The sequence below is a fragment of the Penaeus chinensis genome, chromosome 6 (genome assembly GCF_019202785.1).
Source record: "Penaeus chinensis breed Huanghai No. 1 chromosome 6, ASM1920278v2, whole genome shotgun sequence".
NCBI lineage: Eukaryota > Metazoa > Arthropoda > Malacostraca > Decapoda > Penaeidae > Penaeus > Penaeus chinensis.
The window spans coordinates 35526623-35539122 of record NC_061824.1 but is presented as its reverse complement, the minus strand read 5'-3'; the positions used below and the strand labels follow the sequence as shown (position 1 = coordinate 35539122).

The 12500-nt window shown below is 34.6% G+C and overlaps 1 protein-coding gene across 3 annotated transcripts in view; it reads right to left on the bottom strand.

Moving 5' to 3' along the window:
• LOC125026168 overlaps window positions 1–12500 on the bottom strand; it is a 64909-nt gene that overhangs the window by 17859 nt on the left and 34550 nt on the right. For all 3 annotated transcript variants that reach the window (XM_047614443.1, XM_047614444.1, XM_047614445.1), the window contains 5 exons: window positions 12474–12500; window positions 10986–11097; window positions 9285–9432; window positions 9009–9092; window positions 7618–7719 (listed from right to left, as the gene is read on the bottom strand). The exon at window positions 12474–12500 is cut by the window's right edge. In XM_047614443.1, coding sequence (XP_047470399.1) covers window positions 7618–7719; window positions 9009–9092; window positions 9285–9432; window positions 10986–11097; window positions 12474–12500 — 473 coding nt within the window. The remainder of the gene's footprint in view (window positions 1–7617; window positions 7720–9008; window positions 9093–9284; window positions 9433–10985; window positions 11098–12473) is intronic.

Sequence of the window (12500 nt, the reverse complement as noted above, 5' to 3'; positions counted from 1 at the left end):
TACATACATACATACATACATACATACATACATACATACATACATACATACATACATACATACATACATACACACATGTACATTTTCACACGTTAGCAAACGTCCCTTACTGCAGGCCATACTACTCAAAATACAAAATTTTATTACCATCAAATCAGAAATTAGGGACTATACTTGTATGTCAAAAAAATGAGAAACTGTTGCCCACAGATTTAATAAATAAGAAAGTATAGATAGAAGAATTTTAATTAAAGTAAGCTTTAAAAATCTGGCAAGAGTATAACTATGAATCTTGGATCTCAAAATTCATCCCAAAAAATATGAAAAAGGCAGAAAACAATTGGCATAAAACCTGCAGAACAGGAAAAATATTATGGAAAAATGTCATAGACAAAGAAAAAGGCCTAAAAAAAAAAAAAAAAAAAAAAAAAAAGTGAGGGAGAGAAACCCAAACAACAACATTTAAAAACTAAAGAAAATGACAACAATCTTTAAAGAAACGAAGAGTAGGAAACCAAATGCCTGAGAACAAAGATATTTCTCACAGACACCTACTTTTTACGACGAAACTCAAAATAAAACAAGATCGAAAGAGGCCCTCCATACTGTCATTACCTAAAATAGATAGCAACTTGACCCATAAGATTCCCTTTGAGTGAAACCACAAAATGAGAGCATTTCAAATGTCAACATGTCAACCAAATTAAGCAGAGAGAGCGTTCAGAATGATCTCGACCATCAAATCTTATCTGTATCCTTTGGTGTGATATATTGATGCAAATACACATACATTACATATATCCAAAACACACATGCAAACACCTACTTATATTCAAATGACTACACCATTACTAATTACCTGTTTATTTTTTCTCTTATAGGATTCTGCTGGGACAAGTGTGACAGATGTTAACATCAACATCTAGTAATAATAAAAGAATAAAAAGTGATAACAGTATTATGTAATGGTAATAAATCACAGAACTACAACAACAATACACTCAGACAAAAACACTCACACAGACAAAATTTTTACACACACGCACAAAAAAAGACCCTACTCAAAACTTAAAAGTAAATGAAGCATAAAAAAGAATGAAAATTCACATACACTGGTTCTACAGTGCACCATATTTGACAGTCATAAATAATAAAAAAAAAAACTAATGTCAGAGGATAAGACTTTTATATGTCACAGGAATGATTCTGAATGACATATAGAGCTTTATATTTATATGTGTGTATATATATGTACATAAATATATATATATATATATATATATATATATATATATACATACATATATATATACACATATATGTTTGTGTGTGTGTGTTTATATATATACATGCAGAAACCTAGCTACACAAATGTCAGCTACAGACACTATCATCAAGAGAAATGTTATATGCACTGAGACAACACTGATCACCTTCAATACTGTTGACAAAAACGATTATGATGATGATGGTGATGACAATGACAATGTTGTTGATAATGAATATGGAGAGGTTTGGGCAGTTAGGTTAACCAAGCTACCGACATGCAGTATGACGAGCAGATATCTTCCTTGTCAAAAGATATAGACATAACCGGAGAAAAGAAGGTAAAGGACACTATCGTAACTCCACCATTCTAGCGAGAAACGGAATGAACAATAAGAGAGAGAGAAAGAATGAAAGCAAGTCTGAGAGAGAGAGAATGAGAGAGAAAGAATGAAAGCAAGACCAAGAGAGAGAAAATGAGAGACAAAGAATGAAAGCAAGACCGAGAGAGAGAGAGAAAGAGAGAGAAAGAATGAAAGCAAGTCCGAGAGAGAGAGAATGAGAGAGAAGGAATGAAAGCAAAACCAAGAGAGAGAAAATGCGAGACAAAGAATGAACGCAAGTCTGAGAGAGAGAGAATGAGAGAGAAAGAATGAAAGCAAGACCAAGAGAGAGAAAATGAGAGAGAAAGAATGAAAGCAAGACCAAGAGAGAGAAAATGAGAGACAAAGAATGAAAGCAAGACCGAGAGAGAGAGAGAATGAGAGAGAAAGAATGAAAGCAAAACCAAGAGAGAGAAAATGCGAGACAAAGAATGAACGCAAGTCCGAGAGAGAGAGAATGAGAGAGAAAGAATGAAAGCAAGACCAAGAGAGAGAAAGAGAGAGAAAGAATGAAAGCAAGTCTGAGAGAGAGAAAATGAGAGACAAAGAATGAAAGCAAGTCTGAGAGAGAGAGAATGAGAGAGAAAGAATGAAAGCAAGACCGAGAGAGAGAGAGAATGAGAGAGAAGAATGAAAGCAAGACCGAGAGAGAGAGAGAAAGAATGAAAGCAAGACCAAGAGAGAGAAAGAGAGAGAAAGAATGAAAGCAAGACCAAGAGAGAGAAAATGCGAGACAAAGAATGAAAGCAAAACCAAGAGAGAGAAAGAGAGAGAAAGAATGAAAGCAAGACCGAGAGAGAGAGAGAAAGAATGAAAGCAAGACCGAGAGAGAGAGAGAATGAGAGAGAAAGAATGAAAGCAAGTCCGAGAAAGAGAAAATGCGAGACAAAGAATGAAAGCAAAACCAAGAGAGAGAAAATGCGAGACAAAGAATGAACGCAAGTCCGAGAGAGAGAGAATGAGAGAGAAGAATGAAAGCAAGTCTGAGAGAGAGAGAATGAGAGAGAAAGAATGAAAGCAAAACCAAGAGAGAGAAAATGCGAGACAAAGAATGAACGCAAGTCTGAGAGAGAGAGAATGAGAGAGAAAGAATGAAAGCAAGTCTGAGAGAGAGAGAATGAGAGAGAAAGAATGAAAGCAAAACCAAGAGAGAGAAAATGAGAGACAAAGAATGAAAGCAAGTCTGAGAGAGAGAGAATGAGAGAGAAGAATGAAAGCAAGACCAAGAGAGAGAAAATGAGAGACAAAGAATGAAAGCAAAACCAAGAGAGAGAAAATGCGAGACAAAGAATGAAAGCAAAACCAAGAGAGAGAAAATGCGAGACAAAGAATGAAAGCAAGTCTGAGAGAGAGAGAATGAGAGAGAAGAATGAAAGCAAGACCAAGAGAGAGAAAATGCGAGACAAAGAATGAAAGCAAAACCAAGAGAGAGAAAATGCGAGACAAAGAATGAAAGCAAAACCAAGAGAGAGAAAATGCGAGACAAAGAATGAAAGCAAAACCAAGAGAGAGAAAATGCGAGACAAAGAATGAAAGCAAGACCAAGAGAGAGAAAATGCGAGACAAAGAATGAAAGCAAGACCAAGAGAGAGAAAATGCGAGACAAAGAATGAACGCAAGTCTGAGAGAGAGAGAATGAGAGAGAAAGAATGAAAGCAAGTCTGAGAGAGAGAGAATGAGAGAGAAAGAATGAAAGCAAGACCGAGAGAGAGAGAGAAAGAGAGAGAAAGAATGAAAGCAAAACCAAGAGAGAGAAAATGAGAGACAAAGAATGAAAGCAAAACCAAGAGAGAGAAAATGAGAGACAAAGAATGAAAGCAAGACCAAGAGAGAGAAAATGCGAGACAAAGAATGAAAGCAAAACCAAGAGAGAGAAAATGAGAGACAAAGAATGAAAGCAAAACCAAGAGAGAGAAAATGCGAGACAAAGAATGAAAGCAAGACCAAGAGAGAGAAAATGCGAGACAAAGAATGAAAGCAAAACCAAGAGAGAGAAAATGCGAGACAAAGAATGAACGCAAGTCCGAGAGAGAGAGAATGAGAGAGAAGAATGAAAGCAAGACCAAGAGAGAGAAAATGAGAGACAAAGAATGAAAGCAAAACCAAGAGAGAGAAAATGCGAGACAAAGAATGAAAGCAAGTCTGAGAGAGAGAAAATGAGAGACAAAGAATGAACGCAAGTCCGAGAGAGAGAGAATGAGAGAGAAGAATGAAAGCAAGTCTGAGAGAGAGAGAATGAGAGAGAAAGAATGAAAGCAAAACCAAGAGAGAGAAAATGAGAGACAAAGAATGAACGCAAGTCTGAGAGAGAGAGAATGAGAGAGAAGAATGAAAGCAAGTCTGAGAGAGAGAGAATGAGAGAGAAGAATGAAAGCAAGACCAAGAGAGAGAAAATGCGAGACAAAGAATGAAAGCAAAACCAAGAGAGAGAAAATGCGAGACAAAGAATGAAAGCAAGACCAAGAGAGAGAAAATGCGAGACAAAGAATGAAAGCAAAACCAAGAGAGAGAAAATGAGAGACAAAGAATGAAAGCAAGTCCGAGAGAGAGAGAATGAGAGAGAAGAATGAAAGCAAGTCTGAGAGAGAGAGAATGAGAGAGAAGAATGAAAGCAAGACCAAGAGAGAGAAAATGCGAGACAAAGAATGAAAGCAAAACCAAGAGAGAGAAAATGAGAGACAAAGAATGAAAGCAAAACCAAGAGAGAGAAAGAGAGAGAAAGAATGAAAGCAAAACCAAGAGAGAGAAAATGCGAGACAAAGAATGAAAGCAAAACCAAGAGAGAGAAAATGCGAGACAAAGAATGAAAGCAAAACCAAGAGAGAGAAAATGAGAGACAAAGAATGAAAGCAAGACCAAGAGAGAGAAAATGCGAGACAAAGAATGAAAGCAAAACCAAGAGAGAGAAAGAGAGAGAAAGAATGAAAGCAAAACCAAGAGAGAGAAAATGCGAGACAAAGAATGAACGCAAGTCTGAGAGAGAGAGAATGAGAGAGAAGAATGAAAGCAAGACCAAGAGAGAGAAAATGCGAGACAAAGAATGAAAGCAAAACCAAGAGAGAGAAAATGAGAGACAAAGAATGAACGCAAGTCTGAGAGAGAGAGAATGAGAGAGAAAGAATGAAAGCAAAACCAAGAGAGAGAAAATGCGAGACAAAGAATGAACGCAAGTCTGAGAGAGAGAGAATGAGAGAGAAGAATGAAAGCAAGACCAAGAGAGAGAAAATGAGAGACAAAGAATGAAAGCAAAACCAAGAGAGAGAAAATGCGAGACAAAGAATGAACGCAAGTCTGAGAGAGAGAGAATGAGAGAGAAGAATGAAAGCAACGTCTTGTCACAATTTAGCAACAAAAAACAATCACACACTCTCTCTATCTCTTAAGACTCCTACCACAGTAAGTAGATGCTATATATGCAAAATGGGACGACATTTAATACATCAGAGTACATAAGTATTATGCTAAAATCAGTGGAAGACTTTTAGCCTGCTAAATTCATTCTTGAGAGACAAGGGTCACCCAACGATCCTACCCCCTTACCCCCATCAGCTGAACGGAACCCCTTTCTGTCCTTTCCTGCGCCTACACTTTCTCTTGCAGCCATGGGATTGAAGCATCAGATGACAGCCATATCAGAAAAACTGTGACCCCCTTAACCCAAGTTGTGTATGAACACCTTACTATAAAGTTACCTGATGTATTTCTTGCTTGAATACCAGACTACACATCCAACACACACATACACACACAGAACACCTTTCCAACAGCAACATAAGCATCCCTAGTACATCTAACTGTAAGGCCCTAAGCTGGACTTGGTCATATATTTCATCCCATAAACAAATACAAAAACATAAACACCTTGCATAAAATAATCAGTTAGATGATTGATGACAGTAATGAAGATGAAGGTTAATGACGATGCTGACAATCAATGTTCATAACGATAACAAAGAGGAAGAATAAAACTACAGATAATAGTAGCACTAACAAAGGAGAGATAGAAATGATTGAAAGAAAAGGCATACATATCAAATAATTTCCCCCTAAAACCTTTCATGCAATTTAAACAATGAAAAAACAAACAAACCAAAAAAAAGCTTACATTACAAGACAGAGCCCAACAGTACTGCAAACCCTCATACACCTGACAATCAAAACGGAAACCCTGATCACTGTCTACAGAACAGAATTATACACATCATGCTGTTCATCAACAAAACTACAACTTCGTAATTTTACGTATATACACAGGAAGAAGCACGGGTTGGAAATAACACTTTCCAACAAAATCTCCCTTACCTACATCCTTCCTTATTACAAAAAAAAAGTAAATAAATAATAACTCTAAAATAATCATGATATTAATAATAAATAATAATAATACCAAAGATAATAATGCTAATAGCACAACACATATCATAGCAATGAAATGAAATAGAAGTACCTTATATAAATAGAGACTAACATCTAATTATGATTCCTTCTCTTCAACCCAGAAATTCACAAAGGAGTCTCCAATGTCTCGACAGTAATCACCTACAAGTCAAGAATTTCATTTGCAAGTCCCAACAGCCTGCAACACTGACAGTATGAAATATCCCCTAATACTAGTAACAAAGTTCCACACATTCTATTTAAATATATAAATATATAAATGCTTACTAAGATACATCTCAAACCTCTGCCTCTTGCACTACATGACAATTCATTAAATCATATCTACTAATTTAGAAAAGAAAAGAAAGAGAGAAAAAAGAAAAGTGGTAATAATAATCTGTCCATAAAACGTATGAACTTACAGCAAAAGTTCTCTTTTTAATACTGACGGTGTATATATTCAGTCATTACAGTCATTATTGCTGATGATTAAGCATTTGCAAACAAGTGTGCAAAAAAAAAAGAGAGGAAAAAGGTGAATGCTCTTCAAGAATATAAACTAAAAGCATTAAAAGATAATAATATTTAGAGCAAAAATAATCATGTTTTGAAACCAATTGGAGACTATCTGATCCCACAGATATTTTTCATGAACAATAAAATGAAAACATTACAGAAGAAATGAAATATATAATCATGCAATCATGAATACATTTTAAACCAATGAATTACAAACATGACTATTTTCTTATTTCTTTTTCTTTTTTTTCTTTACTGTGTTGGGTGACATGAAACCCGAACATCTTTAGCTCTTTTTTTTTACGGAAATTATTCTCCTTACAATTAAAGATATATACATAAGTTTAGATACCTAAAAGCATCATTATGGTTTTAAACATTTCTCATTTACCATTATCATAAATGGGGGATATACAGTGCCATTCAACAAACCCAAATAGTAAAGAAAATACTGTATATAAATAAAAATATCAATATTCATAATAAATAACCATTACTAAGCCAGTTTATCCATTAGAGACCTTAATCACAAGCTCAGAAATGATCAGCTTTACACATCTTGCTAACTGTAAGCGCGGCACCTCAGTGGCGCTCTCAGTGACAGGGCAACATAATGTACATTGCCAGTTAGCTTTAAGTAGGAATTGTAAATATCATAAAAGTATGCAAATCAGGGTGTGGAAGGATACACAAGAATCCTTGGGGTAACAGGGCCTAGATCACGAGAGCAACAGTGGACAGCTTTATATCATACATCTGTATATATGATACATTTTATATATGTATATATGTAAGTGCCTATACATACACATATACATCTTTATATATATCTATATCTATACATACATATATATATATATATATATATATATATATATATATATATACACATATATACATATACATATATATACATATACATATATACATATACATATATACATATACACACACACACACATATACACACATATGTGTATATATGTATGTATACAAAAATGTATAGTATCAGTTAGTCTCATCTTGGTTTACACATTGAACTCTTCAATAAAGTGCTAAACTTCATTACCTCCACCAGAAGCCTGCTCAGTAGGAGAGGTAACCACTTCCTCGGTGCTGTTCATCCGGCCTTCATACTCACTTTTGCCCGTACTCTTCCCACGGCGTGAGCCTTCGGTTGCAAGAGAGATTTTGGAAGTTAAGTTCATTCAAAAAAATATTTTAGATAAAAGATGTGTATAATCAAAATAATAATGAATATTTACCATTGTAGGATTGCTTTGTATATCTGTATCCTGTATGATATAATCTGTAGTTAAGACTTATATATATATCCATCAATCTGAAATGGCTTCGACCATTATCCTACACAAGAAATAGCCAAACCCTATCTCCACATATGTAGATCATATCTCTAGCATTTTTTAAAAAATGGTGAATTCAGGATTTTTCCACAGAGAGGATTGACACATCAGGAGTATTGTCCATCGTATCTTTTAATGAATTTTGTTATACACAGACAGCTCCAAAAGTGCTCAGCCACCAAGGAGTCAATCAGTAGGCCCTAGTAAACATCCCTGATTTCCTATTTCCCATTTTTTTCCATTGACAGCATTTTTTTTCTCTTGGTATTAATGTCAATACTGTTAGTATTATTATCATCACTGATTAAATTATTATCATAATGCTATTTTAATACCAAAGACAGTAAAGACAGTAAAATCATCAAGAAAACCTATTTTTGAAACCAAGGAAAAGAGTAAACAAGTGGGATAAGTAGGAATAATAATGAACTTCTTTAAACACAACAAATAAACTAAAATTACATTGGACATGGCATGGATTTTAGCCATCTGCAGCTATTAGGTTCAATGTGTGAGGCCCAAACAAAGTGGCAGGCTTGAATGTCCAGGTAGTAGCAGTAGTATTATATACATTTTGGAGCAAACTGAGGTACTCTTATTTTGACTTGTGCTGTAACCATGATATCAATAAATATGAGATCCGGGCTTCCATTTCATTAGTACAGAAAAATGTACACATACAAAAGTACACATATAAATAAATGGAATTTTGCAGAAAATCATTTGAACATATCAGTTTAACCAATATTCTATTACCAATTTCAGCAGATATATTTATACTGTTGCCTAGATTATTCACATGTTTCTGAACATAGTGCATTACTCTTTCGTTGTAGTGCAGTTCATTACATAAGTGGAGTGACCCCTAGATATGCTCCTCTTCTTTAACAAAAAATAACCAGACTGCAATAATAAAACAGCAAAAATTTAACTCCAACAGGTCTCCCTTTCCACACTAATCGCAATACTGTTAAAACTATATTCCTGGTTGGAATCACATATAACCTTACTAAAAACTTTTCTGCTGTGCAATTACAACAATAATATCCTTTGGCATATTCTTACAAGTATGTGCTAAAATGACTCAAAAACTTACCAGGGATGCTAAATGGTGCTGCACCAAATGGGTCATCTTCTGTGGACATTACTAAACTTTCTCTACTCTTTACATTTGATATACCTGTAAAAGAAATTTAAACATGACTATATTATGACAAGAGAGAGAGAGAGAGAGAGAGAGAGAGACAAAGGAAATAAAAATATATGTATATGTAAATACACTCTATTGTAACACTATGTATATAAAAAATGGTGATTTAGTCTAGACACATTTATCAGGCCAATACATCAGGACATCCATTGGTTTGCTTACTGCTTTGAGATCCCCTTCGAATCTTGTCAAACTCAGCACCAAAGATGTGATCCTCCGACATCTGACTAAAGGGCGTCATGTCATTGAAGGGGTTCCACGCTCGGACTTCTGCCGAGGCCAAATTCACGTCGGAGCTGACTAGACCTTCCTGATATTTAGGGAGGAGGAAAGTAAAAGAAAAAAAAAAAAAGAATATTACAGCCATGACATTTAGAAAAAAACACAAATTCTTATGATTAGCTACTGTCAGATTCCTTATCTCTGTATCATGGTAAAAAGTCTTACTCCAGTGTTAAGAACTTGCTTCATCCTTCAACTGCATACAAAGAGACGAAGTTATCCAATAGAGACAAATTAAACAAATTCCCAATCATTAACACAGGAAAGATTATTTAGAAATCTGTTGATGGTAATGTGCTATATGAGATGAAGTATTAATAAAAATAGTAATCAATGATTTATGAACATAATAAATTCTATAAAGTAAACACTGCCTTATTTATTATTACATAAAAAGTCCTTGTGGGCAATTACAAAATGAAATGAGGTAAAGGGTACTGGTTATTAACTAATTCAGTATCTTTTCCAAAAGTCTGAATCAGTTGTTCTTAATCTTTTTACTAACACACTTCAAAGTCCCCTCCTATCCACAGATAAAATTCCCTCCCAGATCTAAATCATAAAATACAGGATGATTTCAAAACTTGCAAATGACAAACAAAGCAATACACGTTTGCTAACAATGCACCAATAAACGTATAGGTAAATAAAATAGCTGAGGTACGACATATCTAAACAGCCTCAACTGAAGAAATGAGACAGAAGAGGAGAGATTATCAGTGACATATGTAGCAGACTAAGATAGATTGGACTTCAACAAAGAGTTATATAGTTCCAGGACACTTTAACCCTCTCCCTCCATTTTCCTGGAAAAAGGAGGGGGCTGATATTCACAAAAATTCATATGACTATAAAAATTACTGAAAAATAAAGTTACTAAATGCAATACTTTAACATTTTTTTACAATCTTCTCAATGTTAGATCCTGATATTATTTAAGGGAATACCAAATATTATTAGAGAAATATTTTACATTAGAAAGTGCTGACACTCTTCTGAGAAGGATGCACTCCTAAGATTAAGATCCACAGGTCTTGATCTTTTACAAACCCAAATATTACATTCTAAGAAGACACAAATAATTATCTGTGTTTATTATGTTGAACTGTGATGTTACACTTCACAAGCATCACTCGTTTATGTTTTCTTTTTTTTTTTTGGTTGGGAGTGCGGAGAGGGAACGCAGAGAGGGACCAGGGCTGAATGCATGCAAATGTATGGCCTAGCCTATATCAAAGCAAAATATCATATATAAGCTTTTGATTTACCTTACCACCTTGACCCATAAGCTCAACAATCTGACCCATATGCATAATTAAATCAGATCAGGAGTCAATTACATACATCTTAAACTGCTTCCATAACTAATTCCAACAATTCACTTAAAACAATTTCCAATCATAACATATAATACATCATGACAGTTTCAAAATCACATCCAACTCCCACTTGTCACCCAAAACAAAACACCTAAACTTTCCAGCTCTGCAACACACAACCCCTTAATAAACAATACCAAGAAGTAGTCTAAATAGTCTTCCCTAGACCACCTACTGCACACAACAGACACACAGCACACACCTGTGAACCATCCTCTGTCTGGGGGGTACTAGCAGCTCCTGCTTCTCTCTCCGCAGATTTCACCGAGGTCTCAAAGGGGGCAAGGAACTGCGTCGTCTCACTGGCAAAGGTCCTGTTAATTTGCGCTCTTTGTTAGTATGACTTTCCTATACTTCTAAGGAGGTACTTGTGGACAAAAGGCACTTGGACATTCTTCCTCCAATACTTTTCCCTCAGATAAAACCAAACAATAACTGGCAATAAAATAGACACATCTTCTTATAAAATTTTGCTATATACAAATAAATGAAACCCCTAGGTATGAAGGATGACAACTGTCATAAAATAACACAGAAAACTAAGTGCAACAATTGACATTTTGCTTCACCTATTCTTAAAAGTAAACTGTTTTCGTAGTTTGCATGAGTGACAAGTCAGTAGGGTACAATACATGAGGGAAACCCAACACACCTTACCGTCATGAGTGTCATGACAATTGTGCACCTCTAAGGCTTGTGACTGATGAAAGAGAATGTGAATTACCTGACAAGAGTGACAATGATGAATAAGATAATAATGCAAATATGAAAATTAGGAATTCCATATAGCTTAAGCAGACGAAATTAAAAGATATAACATATAATACTACTAGGGAAGAGTTTGATATCTAAATGATTGTTTCTCTAACAAATTTTACGTACGAGTGATTCCCAGCTGTGCAGAGCCAATATAAGAGCAGATATGAAGTATGTTTTATTTGAAATAACTCTATAAAAAGCAAAAGAAAATAATTGTTTATCTCTAATTTTTCAGGGTAAAAATTTGCATAACCTCTGTGTTTATGTCACTCAGAAGATTTTTCATCTATGTTATATGACACAAATGATAAAACAGAAAATAGATCATAGACAAGTAATTTCATAATGACTTAACTCACAAAAGAATATAATGCATGTCCCCACAGGTTACTACACTCTATATGTTATTAAAAAAAATCATGAAAATATGAGTTTTTACATTAGTTACAGCAATATCCTTATGTCAGTCATGAATAGCAAGCTGTTTCTCATAATTCTCATCAAATTTAGTACAAGGCTATGATAATCCCAATTTGCCATTTTATAATGATTATATCTGACTACCAATTCTGCAAAACCCACTAACTGCACAGTCTGACACTCCTCAGTTTCACAATAGAAAAAAAATAAAACTTTTATTATTCATTCAAAATTTCCAGTTCAGATTTCTTTTTTTCTTCTAATATTTCTGAGTAGAATTAATCAAAGTATTCCAGAGAGAACAGCTCTTCCAAGAGATCCAAGATTCACTTACGAATAATCTAGGCTGTAAAAACTATATCTAAAAAAATATTACAGGTCAAACAAAACTCTTCAAAAATATGTATAAATCACCTGAATCATTTTAATCAGAATAACAAGAAAAACCAAGGAAAGAAATTAGACAAAACTGAAACAGAAGCTTAGCAAAATCACACAAGCCTGCACCTACTTGTTAAAGGCAGAAGTATCAGACACA